This window comes from Hippocampus guttulatus, chromosome 6 (genome assembly GCF_054856545.1).
Source record: "Hippocampus guttulatus isolate MCC_2025c chromosome 6, RoL_Hgut_1.0, whole genome shotgun sequence".
NCBI classification, from domain to species: Eukaryota; Metazoa; Chordata; class Actinopteri; order Syngnathiformes; family Syngnathidae; genus Hippocampus; species Hippocampus guttulatus.
The window spans coordinates 16830862-16844938 of NC_141266.1; the positions used below are offsets into that span (position 1 = coordinate 16830862).

The 14077-nt window shown below is 43.4% G+C and overlaps 3 protein-coding genes across 6 annotated transcripts in view; 2 read left to right on the forward strand and 1 right to left on the reverse strand.

Moving 5' to 3' along the window:
* Positions 1–64: 64 nt before the first annotated feature.
* On the reverse strand, positions 65–5163 carry slc25a40 (solute carrier family 25 member 40). Of its 2 annotated transcripts, XM_086113742.1 has the most exons (10): positions 3865–4018; positions 3602–3709; positions 2770–2829; positions 2579–2682; positions 2444–2511; positions 2223–2347; positions 1401–1684; positions 987–1068; positions 824–901; positions 65–752 (listed from the first exon to the last, which is right to left on the reverse strand). In XM_086113742.1, exons 2-10 carry the CDS (start codon positions 3702–3704, stop codon positions 619–621), a joined length of 1038 nt encoding a protein of 345 aa, XP_085969868.1. In that variant the 5' UTR covers positions 3705–3709; positions 3865–4018; the 3' UTR covers positions 65–618. The 2 variants fall into 2 exon arrangements, with proteins under 2 accessions (XP_085969868.1, XP_085969869.1); XM_086113743.1 differs by lacking the exons at positions 3602–3709; positions 3865–4018 and adding an exon at positions 5042–5163.
* Positions 4278–11830, forward strand: dbf4 (DBF4-CDC7 kinase regulatory subunit). The gene is given in 13 exon segments (XM_086113736.1): positions 4278–4923; positions 5076–5224; positions 5785–5988; positions 6120–6170; positions 6248–6317; positions 6527–6603; positions 6748–6793; positions 6862–6904; positions 6996–7121; positions 9559–9667; positions 10512–10621; positions 10726–11348; positions 11351–11830. Coding segments are annotated over 13 exon segments (1770 nt in total). The 5' UTR covers positions 4278–4823; the 3' UTR covers positions 11413–11830.
* A 146-nt stretch (positions 11831–11976) lies between these two features.
* The window catches only part of adam22 (ADAM metallopeptidase domain 22), a 55952-nt gene continuing 53851 nt past the window's right edge, over positions 11977–14077 (forward strand). For all 3 annotated transcript variants that reach the window (XM_086113729.1, XM_086113727.1, XM_086113728.1), the window contains exons 1-2: positions 11977–12450; positions 12686–12852. In XM_086113729.1, coding sequence (XP_085969855.1) covers positions 12354–12450; positions 12686–12852 — 264 coding nt within the window. In that variant the 5' untranslated portion in view covers positions 11977–12353. The remainder of the gene's footprint in view (positions 12451–12685; positions 12853–14077) is intronic.

Genomic DNA, 14077 nt, shown 5'->3' on the forward strand with positions numbered 1-14077 from the left:
TATTTTTTCTCTACATTTGAGATGTTCTAGCAGGTACCAATAGCCCGTCTACTTGATCGTCACAGTTTGCTGGTAGTCCCTAACATCATGCGTAAATTTCAAAAGGTGAATTTGCTGACTTAACCCCGCTTGTGTGACGTGTTAGTGTACACGGGTTTGTCCGTGATTGACGTCATGCCAGTCTGCATTAATATGCTATTACAGCAATGCCAGTATGCTAGCTCAAACTATGACTGAGTTTTATGTGCGCGTGGTTTGTTTGTGTTGAATAATTCATCTCCTCGAATGTCGTCGTTTATGTATCAATGATTCATGATAATGTAAATACTGAAAGTAGTGTGTTGATGCTTTATGATCCTCTCTGTTTTGAGTGTTTTGCCACCATGTTGTAGCATCTGTATGAAATCAGAAAGGAAATTGGACAGGGGTGGGCAATTATTCACAGCAAGGCTCGGTCCCTTGACCTCCATGAATAGCGGCAGTTCACTGCATTTCTTGTGCAAAAAGGATTGAATCATCATGGAATATTAAATCATAAATACTATCAGAATATACTTTTAATAATTTCTCAGCTCTGCTTTTTCAAGCCTGGCGTTGGAGGCGCAGATTCATCATATTTCAGGTGTCACTGGTGTGCAGAGGTCCAAGTTCCCGATCCCGGTTGTGCTTACGGAAAAAATCCTTCCCCAACTCGTAGCTGCTGATCATGATGGCGCAGGCCGGAGCCACTTTGATGACCCGAGGTAAGAAACCTGGCCAGGAGAAAAGCGGGTAAGAATACAACGTTTTGAATGACAAAATATTGGCCAAATTGAATACAAACCTGCAAACAAGCCTTTAATGCCATGCTGGGTCACAACCTTCTTCATCACAGTGATGGTGGAAGAGGCCTTGTGCGATACTGTCGACGCGGAAACAACTAGATGAGTGACATCGGTTATGATTCCCCATTCAAAAGCAAAACATTATATTGAGGCCACATTTACAATTCATTGCTTGCAGCTCCCCAAGTTCCACCTGCCTTCTCGTTTTGACCACGTCAAACGGCAACGTTAGGATGGACGCAATCTGAAAAAAAAAACCCCATGAAAAATAAAATCCAACCGCATCTCGATAAATTCAAATGTTTTATTAAAATTAAAATTCTGTACATTCATAAATGCATCACCTTAAAAATCCAGACGATTAAAATTTGGATTATTTCTTATGGAAAAACAAGCACAGATCATGAACAGTACCGGTACTTACTTTTTCATTATGAAACCAATATTCATCAGTGAAGTAACTAATAAGGAGTTAAAAAGCAACTAAAGTCTTATTTAACTGCACTGCTGCAAGCACATCGGGAAACAGGATAAATGAGTGAGCTTCACGCGTACGGTTCTGTCTATCGCACTCACCGTTCCAGACGTGGCGCCGGACACGAAGGTCATGGCAAAAGTGGGCTCCTTGGTGCCGTAGCGCTGGCACAGCCACCGCTTGCCGCGCTCGTAGTTGTACCAGTACATGGCGGAGAAGGGCACGTCCCGGAGCAGCGTGGGCCCCAGGCCTCGCCACAGCGACAGCCAACCTTCCGCCCCCACAGCCCTGCGTACGCAGGTTCCAAGCTGCCGATACGACAATTTCTCTGACTGCAACTTGGTGCGCAGAAGCTCGATCGGGCTGATCACAGAGGCCGCGCCCACTGGTAGATGTAGAGAAGGCATTTACGGGATGACAAATACAGTGGAACCGCTAAAGTCCACTGCAAAGTTGTATGGTGTAGAATTTTTGGTGACAGTGTTGTATTCACGACCGATAAACCTTTTGGAGTTTAGGCCAAGACGTTCAATCTTGGTGTCACTGAACCAGAACAATATATCCTCAAAGTGTGGTGAAATGTGTGTGCTGACTCCCATTTAACATGAGCCCGAATGCGATTGGTTCATTCTGAACACAACCAAATCCCAGTTGTGAGGGTGTACATCGTGCACACTTATTTCCGTTGTTTATTTTTTACTTCACCTCAAAAAATATATACCTTTTTTTCAATTGAGTTGTACGGTTATGAAATTCAAATCTATAGGGAAACAGGACTACAGTAAATGATCATGACAATATTATATTAAAATGGGTATTGTTGAGAATTCTATTATTGCTAACCATCCTTTGCTCATTTGAAAGGCTCTGTATAAATCCAAGTTATAATCATAAATGTAATTAATAAAAGTATCCAATCAAACCTCTGGCGATAGCCCCCGACACCATAGGGGCGAACTGCTCGTGCTGGCCCATCTTGACCTTCAGTCGTGCACGCAGCTGGTCATAACTGGTGAAGTAGATAACGGTCGCTGGCACGGCCATAATACTGAAGCGGACAAGAAAAAAATACCACAAATATGAATCCACTCAATAGGCTGAGATGTGCATGACGCTGAGAATAAATGATGAGGTTCTCGCTCACAGGGTCGGCGGTAGACCGCTCCATAAGGACCGGAGTCCTTCAGTACGTACGATCTTGACGAATGCGTCCTGTCGCAAAACACAAGATTACAATCTGAACATGACATTTATGTGTCACAATGGGATTTGTATTTACCGCTGTGCCATTGAAGTGTCCTGGCGCTTTATACCAGGCCTTGTTGCCGTTCATACACACGCAAATGTGGTCCATAAGGCCGTTGCAATAGACAAAGCATTTTCCTAAGCATTGTGAGAAAAACACATTAGCACATTAGGGTGACGTGTTACACAAAAACAAAAATAATTCTTTGGCGAAATGTAGTTCACCTTTTGGAAAAGGATTTTTCTGTGCTTGAAGTCTGATCTTCACAACATCTAAAGGTGTCACTGTGGAAATCATGGCGAGTGTAAATGCAACATCCACACATCCATTTCCTACACCTGGGAGGGTCAACTAGCATTATGTGGGCTACGTGAGGACCACGCCCACACTCCCAAGTGTTCCCACTCATTTAATTCAACGCCCCCTCCCCGATATATATATATATATATATATTCCAAAACACTTTTGGGTGGCAAAAATATGAACATATTCCGCTTGTTTAGGTTGCAATGTCACCATTAACCACTAGGTGGCAGACATCACTTATAAGCACTTATACCTGGTCTTATGCTGCTTTATACTGTGAGTCAGATGAATAATTTTACAATTTTGAAAACCATACAGGACAAACATAGTACCTGAATAAGATTACAATTTTGAGTGAGGTGATTTTCGTGGGGAAAATGCATAAAACAGCTCTTGCAATTAATGTTTTGCTGTTCAGTAGTTTTGTGCTATCCTTGAATGGTATTTTTTATGCACAAGATCCCTTTGCACGGAAAAAAAACCCCAGAACAGGCATGAGGTTATTTGTCATTCCTCCCTTGCTTCTTTCAATCCTTCCACCCTCCTAGTTAATTTAAGAAGTGTATTTTTTCACGTATTATTCGCCTAATTATGGTGTCAACCATGCGCTGACCACAAAATTCCACACTACCCAAAGGTAAATACCACTTAAGTCGAATGCAAAGTAGTGAGTCTCCAGTAAGGAAGGTGTTTTTTTATTAATAGCAAAGACAAGACAACACAGCGCAAGGCGTTAATGGACAGCCTCACCAAACAGAGAAGTGAGCAATGCTCCGGAGCAGGACGCCATCATCTGTTGGATTGGCGTAATGCCGTTATCTTTGGCCGTAGCAGAGGGACGTTGACCACTCATGTTTCCTTGAACACACAACGCAGGAGATGACGTTGAAGATAGAATTTTAAATTCATAAGGTGCTGTGGTCCCATAACCTTAATACGTAATGGAACTATTTATTTTTTAAGTATCGGTAATTACCCGTGGCTAACTGAAGCTAATAACAAGAAGTTCCTACCTGCCGGACCACTTTCAACAAAGCCTTGTTTGCGTTAAAATAAACATCCCTCTGTGGCAAACAGGGCTATCCTACAGGTTCCAAAAAGAGATTTTGTCCAAACACGTGTTCAACCTTACTGGTCTGGTAGTCACAACATTACATGACGAAACGTTTTATAACATTAGTTTTCCTTTCGCACATTCGCGAAATTGAAACTAAAATGCAACGCGAAGCACAATTGCATCCACAGCGCTCATACCTTTACGGATCGTAATTGTTGCTCGTTGGCATGTCTTTGATTAAAAAAGATTTTTAAATGTTTTATTTTATTTTAAATGTCGAAACATCACATTCGAATAGTACCACCAATATACCTATTTTCGTTGTTGCCAGATTTCGTTTACGTCAAACGCAACATTACTCAGTACATTGGAGACACCAGATGGAAATATTGGACGAATGAGGCGATAGTCATTTATCTACAAGAAGACGTAAAAGAAAAACACGCGATGCTAAAAAAAAAAGTAAATTAAGCTAAAACCGAATGTTTTTAAAAGTGATCACGAGGCACCGAATTTTTCGACATGGCAACTTGCCTGTTGCTACATGACATTGTTAAGCGGGAAATGAAAGTGCTGTTAAAACGCCGACGTGAAAATTTCCTTAACTTAAATTAGCCAGACAATTACATATGCCAATGGTAGGTGTCACACTACGTAAATGTCGAAACACCGCAGCTAAGTGACTTAATTTCCGCCAAATATTAGTCACGCAGAATCTACTCGGCACGAAGTAGACTGTCGTAACGGCGAGTTCGTTATCACACGTACACGTTCTCCCTCCCCCAGTCGCATGGATTCAGTTACGGTTCGTAATGTAGTTTAACGACTGCTATGAGTGTTTACCCTCCCAGTTGTAAACTTCCCCATTTTGTGTACAAACACGGCCAGCTGTCAAATTAAGACGGTGGCTCCGGTATGTGGACGTACAGAGGGCGAACATGTGCAACTTGTTCTCCTAAAGAGAATAAAATGAAGGCGCAGGACACCCACAGACAAACTGGAGCTGACTGGAAAGGTATTATTATTATATTATTATCGTAACTGAATTGCTCCTCCCATTACAGCCATTACTTTGGACGAATAGTTTTTTCAAAAAATCACCTGTGGTGGATTTGCGAGATTTGAACGCTCACCTCACTTCACCTTGCCACTGTGTTGTCTTCCTAGGAAAAGCTGGCAAACGTGGTGAGAAGAAGTCGCCAGTCAAGTCCCGTCTGGCACAGTTGAAGCCTTTATCTGGGAAAGTCTTCTATCTTGACCTGCCGTCCAACAAAACAGCAGAGTTGTTGGAGAGAGATATAAAAAACCTCGGAGGGGTGGGTCCTCAAGCAAGACTTTACTGCATTGCAATATATCTCGATTGTAGCATTAGGTGCAATGCTGAATTTTTGGCCTTGAAATACTGTAAGTGTCTGGATTCAGGTGGTGCTCGGTTTACCAAGGATTTCCTTTCCTATGGGAGCGATGTGGTGAAATTTGTACCTAAATCGGAATGTGTCATACTATCACTAACCTACACTAAGTCATAATAACAGAGGTTCTTCTAGTTCTTGACCTTAAATCGAGAAGAATGAAAAACAAGTGTCTCTTTTTGTGTATTCTTAAACCTTGAAATGTCATAATTACAATATTTTAAAAATATAAACGAGCCTTGGAAATAATCATGCCCTGGACAAATTATATGGGTTTCTAACTGGCATATATTGTAAACTGAGTACCCACACATCGTTGTTGTGTAACTTGAATAAATAAGTGCCGCTGATTAAATTGACATCTCTTTATATACCCTCAACAAATAAAATAACAGGTTGTGCCATGAATATGTGACCATTCATGAAATCTAACAATTGGATGTTTTTCCTTGTTGTCTTCCCAGAGTGTTGACAAGTTCTTCAGCAAAGACATCAAGTATCTTGTATCCAACAAAAGGGAAATTAAATACATGCAATCCCTGAGACAAGACTCTCGACTCCCTGGCCTGCAATCCGGACAGATTTCACTTCGCCCAGACTCAAATCCACCCCAAACAGGCTGCGGTAGCGACAACACCAAGAGAAGGTCTCAGGGTCAAGCAGAAACGGTGAGCTCTCTTGGATTGCTTCTTTAGCGCTGATATAGTTTTTATTAACTCATCCATTAAGCTCACTTCGCTGCGCTTCACCAATTTTTTTTCTTCTGTTTTTTTATTATTATTATTTTTTCAATTCGTAGTTTGGCATAAGGCATCGAAGGTCTTTCGTAGAAAAAGCTGTGAAAGAAAAGGTTTGTTGGCCCTCTGCATTTAAATAACATTCTTATCGTCTTGTGCTTTACTTTGCTGAGCAAAACTTTGTTTTTAGGACATTTTGCAGACCAACAAAATTCTGTCAAAGGCTCTGGAGTGGGGTGTAAAAATCTTCTACATTGACGGTGTGTTTGCATTACAGATCATTTATAAATATGTACAGGTGTATTGCATACATTTTGTGGTGGAACCTCCAAAGTTCCTCCTGGGAATTTTGGTTGGATTTCAAATTGTTCCACTTTTGGGCCATTTGACTTTGGAGCTCCCACTGTAATATTGTCCGAGTGTGCTTTTGTGCTGTGCATGAGCTGTTAGATTTGTGCTTCATGTGCAGATGTGCTGGTGTATATTGAGATGAAAAAAAAGACCGTTGCAAGCCAGTGTCCGAAACTGACGGCAGCCAAACCACCTGTAAGTTTACGCAATCAACACTTCGTAACACTGTTCAGATCAACTTTTATACGTTTAATATTTTAGCATTTGTTCTTGCGTTCACTTTCTCCATTGTGAGGCAAATAAAGGTTTTCTTTCCCAACTTTTCTTAATGTATTGTAGGCCAAAGACGCATCGATAGCAGAATTCCCTTGTCAAAAATCCAAAGGTGAATGACGCGCGGTTGCTGTATTATTTTGACCACTCCTTTGACTTGTGTAAATATGTACTCAAAAGGGCGGATCCGTAAACCTTTCATCAAGGTTGAAGATTCAAGCAGGTTCGAGAAAGTCAAGTCGAGCATCCACTTCACTGTTTCCCTTTAAAATGCACATTTGAAACGTGGTGGCCACTTGGCCTTTTCTCCCCAGACATTACCGTCCAATATACGTCACTATGACAAGCATGCCCGAGTTGAACCTGAAGACGCTCGCTCCTCATTGTCCCTTCTTGGTTGATGCTAAAAAGCCTGCAGGGGCTAAACAGCGGGAGAACAGGTATGGCGACTTGTTTTGATTTTTAAATGAGGATGACAAAAAATATAGTTGTTGTGGCGATATGATCCTTTTATGGAGTGTCAAGTTTTGAAATTCCTTTCAATGATAATGAAAATGCGTTTTGTTTTGTTTTTTGGTGCATGTTATCACATTACAATGTTGTGCAGCCCTAATACATATGCATATGAGTCATTCCAGAACTGTAGGACATTTTGGCTTCAAAATTCTTGAAAAATAAACCTTCTCTTCTCTGATTTTCTGCTACATCATCATTTATTTCTTCACGGCAATAAAAGTGCCGGTGACTGCCCTTTTTAAAAAATAGTCACCAGTTAGTTAGTTAGTTAGTTCCGCCCGCTCCTATTTGGAACATTGGGCGACGAGCCTCCTCCATTTGTTCCGGTCACTGGCGACCTTTCTTGCTCCATGCCAGCTGACACCCATCTCACTGAGGTCTTCTTTGGCAGTCTGTCTCCACGTCTTCTTTGGCCTACCTCTCTTCCTCTTTCCACCCTCTGGCATCCAGTCCATGGCCACACTTGCCGGTCTCTCTCTTGGCAGCCGGAGTACGTGGCCGATCATTTTCCTTCTCCTTTCAGAGACAATGTCTGACAGTTCAGCCACTCCTGCCCTCTTCATCACCTCCTCGTTGGTGATGTGGTCTCTCCATGAGATCCTCAGGATGGATCTCAGGCAACGCCGATGAAAGACATCTAACTTGTTGGTTATGTTGGCTGTCTTCATCCATGTCTCACAGGCGTAAATCGCTGTTGGGATAACCACTGACATATAGAGGCGTAGCTTGGTGGTCGTAGTGATGGCTTTCGATGACCAGATGTTGCGGAGGCGTTGGAACACTCCCGCAGCTTTACCAAGTCTACTGTTGACGTCTTTCTCCACACCACCTGTATTTGAGATGTTACTCCCAAGATATGTGAAGCTGTCAATGTACTCTATGTCATGTTGGTGTAGAGTGAGTGGTTGAAGGTGTTGGTGCTGTCCGACGGCCATGGCCTTGGTCTTTTCCTGGCTAATTCGTAAACCGACCTTAACTCCGTGCTCATGCAGATTGTTGGTCAACTCCTGGAGTGCGGGCTGGGTGTGACTTAACAGAGCCAAATCATCTGCAAATTCCAGGTCAGCTAGTCTGCTCCCTCCCCACTTGATACCAACTTCTTCCCCTGTGATGGACTTCCTCATCACAAAGTCAATTATGATGATGAAGAGTAGGGGTGACAGAATGCAACCCTGTCTTACACCAGTGACAATGTCAAAATCATCAGTTGTGCCACTGTTGGTTTTGACACAACAGGTTGAGTTGTGGTACAATGACCTGAAGATGTTGATGTACTTGAGGGGTACACCATACAGCTGGACGATCTGCCACAGTGACTCCCGGTGGATGCTGTCGAAGGCTTTCTTGAAATCGATATAGTTGATCATGAGTGGTGTCTGAAGTTCTTGGCACTGCTCTATGATGTTTCGAAGGGTAAAGATCTGTTCGGCGCAAGACCTTCCTTTCCTGAAACCGGCTTGCTCTTCCCTCAAGATGTTATCCACTTCATCTTTAAGGCGATGTAGCAGGACACTGCAGAATACCTTGCTGGGGATTGACAGCAGTGTAATGCCCCGCCAGTTATTGCAGTCTGCGAGGTTTCCCTTCTTAGGAAGCGTGACAATGACCCCACGTCTCCAGTCGGCAGGAACCTCTTCAGCATGCCAAATCAGGTTGAACAGGTGGGTAAGGCTCTCCACAACAGCGTCTTGGCCGTGTTTCAACATCTCGGCAGCTACCTCATCGAGTCCCGGTGCCTTGTTGTTCTTAAGGCCCTTGATTGCTCTGGCAACCTCAGTCTCGGATATCTCTTTCGATGTAATATTTAGAGCTGGAGCTGGTGTCTCTTGATCGAAATTGAAGAGCACGGGAGGCATTGGTTGGTTGAGAACCTCCCTGAAGTGTTCCAGCCATCTTGCTTCTTGCTCCTCGTCGCTTAGAAGTGTCCTGCCATCCTTGCTCCTGATTGGCACGCTAGAGCTGCTCCTGGAGTTGGTTAGCTCCCGCACGATCTTGTATAGGGTCGTCGTGTTGTTGTTCTCGGCTGCTTCCTGTGCCTCTCTTGCTTTCTCTTCTAGCCACTGTCTTTTATCCTTCCTGCAACTCTTCTTCACTGCCCTGTCCAAGCGCCTGTACTCCTCGTCTTCCATCCTCCAGCTCCGGAGCCTCCTCTTTTGTTCTCTTTTTATCTTGGCCACTTTCCTTTCATCAATCAACTTCCAGGTGTTGTCTGTTAGAGGGGTCTGAAAAGTCGCATAGTCGCATTACTGACTGTGCTTTTCTAAATTAGCTCCTTAGCTCCTCTTAGTTTGGAAGTGCAAATCAAGTAAAATTGATGAATCACTCGATCCTAATGTTTTTTTGTCATTTATCCCCTATAAGTGCTAAGGTTTCAGCGTGTGAAGGACAAGCTGCAGGTCGAAAGAACAATGACAAGAACGTTGGCGGCTACTGCGAGTGCTGCATGGCCAAATATGGAAACTTGATGACAGTAAGTCTCGCATCTCAATCACGACCAGTTCTGTTTAAAAAAACGTTCACATGTCAGAATTAATATGATGAAGGCTGTGACTGCAATGCAAGTGTAAAAAGTAGTGAACCGCAGTTAATTAAGACAACAACATAAAACAATCAAGTATTCATTGTGTGTTTTCATCTTCTTTACTAGAAGGATACCAGCATTTGTGTCTATACTGTGTGTGTATTTGTTGATATCAAAAAGACACAAAGTAGCACACAACAAACAACAAATCCACACAGTCGAAAAGTGGTGGTTAAAGAGTCATGTGTGAATGATGTCACTTTACACCATGGAGTATGTATTCATTCAAAGCTTACTTTAAGGACCCATTTATGATGTTTTTATTATGTCCATTTATTAGATCGTCCAAGATTAAACTGAATAAGCTGTTGTTGTTTCTTTCCTTTTTTCCCCCCCCCACTTTCACTTTCATTCTGACAAGTTGCAAGGAATGTATTTCCCGTAACATCTACTACGCAAAGCCATTTTGGATCAAATATTCAGACCTCTCTGAACTGTCATGAGAATTTGACCAAGTTCAATCTACGCTAATTTTGAAAATTCTGTCTGAAGTCTCTGCGTATTTTCTGGTACCCTTACCGAGTTTCACTACTCATAAGTGATTATCTCAAGAAAAAAAAAAAAAAAGAAGTGTAAATTACATCATAAAATTGGCCCCTGGGCATCGACTTTCATTCTAACGTTATCCTCAAGCCTTGCCTCAACCGTATCCATGACACCCACTTTAATATCTGTCAACCTTCTTCTAACCATAACCCTAAAATAGAACTCATTTGTGCTTTATTTCATCCAGCACCTGCGAAGTGAACGTCACCAGGCTTTCTCCAAAAGCAATGCTTACAAAGTGTTGAACCAAGTGGTATCTCCCCTCGACTGCACCCGTTTCAACACATTGATGAAAAGGTAGCATTCCTTCAATGTTTTGCATTTCAGTCGGTACTGGATTCTGCCCAAACAGTTTCAATATATTTGAAGTTTTCAAAACTTTCTGCTCTTTTTTTGTGCAGTCCTTCTTCTGTTGAACTTGACACTGGACCATTTGGGGGACTCAATGTCAGAGCCGCCGAAAATATTGAGGAGAAGCACCAGCCTGATGACTGCCCCAAGGAACCTTTTACTTTTCAAGTCACTTCGAGCCCTCAGTCTGCTCCTCTGCTTCACAGGGAAGACAAGACTTGTTTGAGTGACTCCCACAGGTCAAAGCAAAGATCTATCTTACGTAAACGGCCATGCAGACTCAATTTGTTCACTTCCTCCCCTCAAAAAGCCGCAGAGGAAACTGCACCTTCTTGCGGTGAAAGCATGGCCCCCGGGCCCCTAATATTTCCTCACGTCACCTTTGATGTGCAAGTACCTTATGCAGGCACACATCAGGAGCCGAGATGCGAGTCATATTTGGGAAGCCCCAGTGTTGTCGCAAATCAACAAGAGGAGACTGACAGGAGCAAGAAACCACCTGGGAAAGTCGGTGGAAACATCTCAGAGCGAGATGGAGACCATCTTTTTTCACAGAGTTGCTTTCCACAAGGGACGGTTCAGAGGAAAGTCAGAGTTTATGAACGTCAACGATGGAAAATGGACGCTACGCGTCAAGAGCATGTCACACAGAATGGCACTCGTGACAAATCTCCAAACGCTCTGGCAAATTTTTCGATCCACTGATAAAATGGGATGTGGAATTTCTGCAGATTTGACGACCAGAAGGGAACAATGTCTTCCAAAGCAGTGGAAAATACAGACACGTTGCACGGGAAATGATGGAGGTGATGATGGCGTGGATAATTTAATCCTGCTCATCCCAAAACATATGTCGGTCATACACAATAACTTTTATTTTACCTATTAGGATAAAATCACTCAATATGAAAGGTCAAAAGACTGAGGAAAAGAAATACCAGCTTTAATTAGTATTGTCTAGCAATCATTTGGAAATACTTTTCTATGACTAAGGTAGGTATTGATTAAAATGGATTAAAACTAAATTACTACTGTAACTGTCTGCAAAAATGAACACAATCATTTTTTTCTTACAATAAAAAAAAAAATCAATATGTCTGGGGAAAGATGCTAAAGCTAGACATGTGATGCCTAATAAAATTACACGTGTAAAAATGCCTCCAAGATACCGATTTATGCCTGCGTGAGTCATGAGGAGAGGAACCGGGGGAAACGGCGCTACTTGCGGGGCTTCAGCGGCCCGGGCTGAGGTGGTGCTGCCGCTTCGGATGTCTGTCGGAGGGCCGCAGCATCCCTCCATGCCTCCACCCCTTTTCTTGCTCATGTTTATACATGAGGCTTCTCTGCAGCGATCCGCTGGATATTGATGTACACATTTTAAGGAGGTGTCCCCTGTCCTACCTCTCTGTGTCCCCGCCTCTCCTCTCGACCCCCTCCACCGCTCCTCCACAATTCCCCACCCCATCCCATACAACGCCTCCTCCTCGCCGCTAAAGAACCGCCGCGACTCTGTGTGCTCAGACGCGCTCGGCGTTCAGTCTCGTCCGGACCCCCGATGGCCTCCGATCACAGGCACTGCATGAAGCACACCAGCAGCCACGGCCCCATCGTCCCCTAGCGAAGCCCCCTCGTGGATTACCGCATTGTTTTGCCGTTCCCATCCAAACACGTCGCGAAGATGATGATGATGCTGCGCGCACCTTGGTGGATTTCCCTTTTGTGCGTCTGTGGATTGATGCACGTCGGTCACCAGAGCAACCCCCATTCCCTTCGTGGTAATCCATCATCATATTATTAGTAGTATCACGATTTAAATAGCGTTCTTTTATTTATTTATATTCCGCTTCAGCCTATTACGGTTCCATGTTTTCACAGAATTGGTAAATAAGAGCAACGGGGCATTTGAATACGGTGGTGGATGTGTCTTTTTGTCCCCCCCCCCCCCCCCACACACACACACACTCCACAACAATAAAATGGGTGTTCTTCTCTTTCCCTTCCCCGGTGCAGGTGACGCTTCGTCGAGCGTCCAAACGCCGCGTAAAGGAGGCGGCTGGCTGGACAAGAAGAAGGAGGACACGGTGCCCGTGCGGTTGCTCTACAGCAGACACAACCACAGCATGATCGGCGAGCAGGAGCTCAGCACCCGCGTCAGGGGGAGCCCCGGACCCACGCAGGTACACGCCGCGCATCGGTGGTGCTGTTGGATGAAGTGGCTCTTGTTTATTTGTCCGCAACCCCCTCTAGTCCTCTCGAAGCACGTGAGAAAAATATCAACAAAACATCTGAACGTGGCAATGTTGTGCTCGTGACTGCCTGCAGGGGAAACATGTATTTTCATGTTTAGATAATCATTAGGTGGGGGGGGGGGTGATGAACCAAATCATCATCAGTCATAATCATTAATAATCAATTCTATGAAATGAGATATTTATGAATTTAGAACATGCATGATTTTCATTCCCCACATGCACATCTGATAGCAACGATGGAGGATGATGCTGACGATTCAGTCTTATTACAAAAAAAATCAGCCTCAGAAAACGATGACATTCGCCAACTTCCACATGCATACAAATGCCACAAGTTGCTATTGAACCTCTTGTCCGCTAGGGGCGTCACAATTCCTGGACATGCAAATACATCAGGCATCCTGTTCGCAGTGAACTGAATCAGGGCTTCAATTGAGAGTTGAATAAGGACACGTTCAAGATATTTTTCTTCAAGTCCTCGCAATGAATGACGTGCATTTTCCTCACCCGCTGGCTGTTAAAGTAGAAACGGACAATTCTACACAACTCCGATGTGGTGTTGATACTCACGCTGAACTGGAAGAACTAATATGACATTCCTTTTACACAAATAATGCCTGAAAATGGGGAATTAAGTACAGTAAAAAAAAGAAAGAAACAGAACTGACTGAGAACCATCGACATGGCTCCTTACTCTGCACCTTATGGAATCGATGTATAAAAAGTAACGTCCCCCATGGCTATTGCTGCATAGACAAAACCGAGTGAGGAACACTTGAAAAAGCACGTGATGAGTTCACAACAAGCAATTTGCTGCAGTCACCATCATGACCGATCTAACGGCAACTCATAGAGATGCGGCGTGTGTGAGGGGCCCATTTCAAACAAAACATCAGTTCGCGTAATTCAAACCTGTCATGTGGGCTTGTGCGGGGCTCAGAGAGCGTAGGGGGCTACAAGTGGTCACAATCATTGAACCCTTTGTCTCTTTAACACCTCAGACAAGAAAATGGCAGCGAAATAACAATTCTATGACTCCCTCCGAAGCAAATTTACTAAACAGGGTGAGGAAAAGTGTCAGGTGTGAATCATTTTGTCTAGCCTTTTATTTGTTTTCCATTAATATTTATTTGATTTTTAATGTGTTTTG

Coding starts and splice junctions, on each gene's coding strand:
- slc25a40 (XM_086113742.1), bottom strand. CDS start 3,704: ATGAGTGGTCAACGTCCCTCTGCTACGGCCAAAGATAACGGCATTACG. Junction 2,830..3,601: donor ATTGCTCACTTCTCTGTTTG/GTGAGGCTGTCC, acceptor TGATTTCCACAG/TGACACCTTTAGATGTTGTG. Junction 1,069..1,400: donor CCGGCGCCACGTCTGGAACG/GTGAGTGCGATA, acceptor TTTTTTTTTCAG/ATTGCGTCCATCCTAACGTT.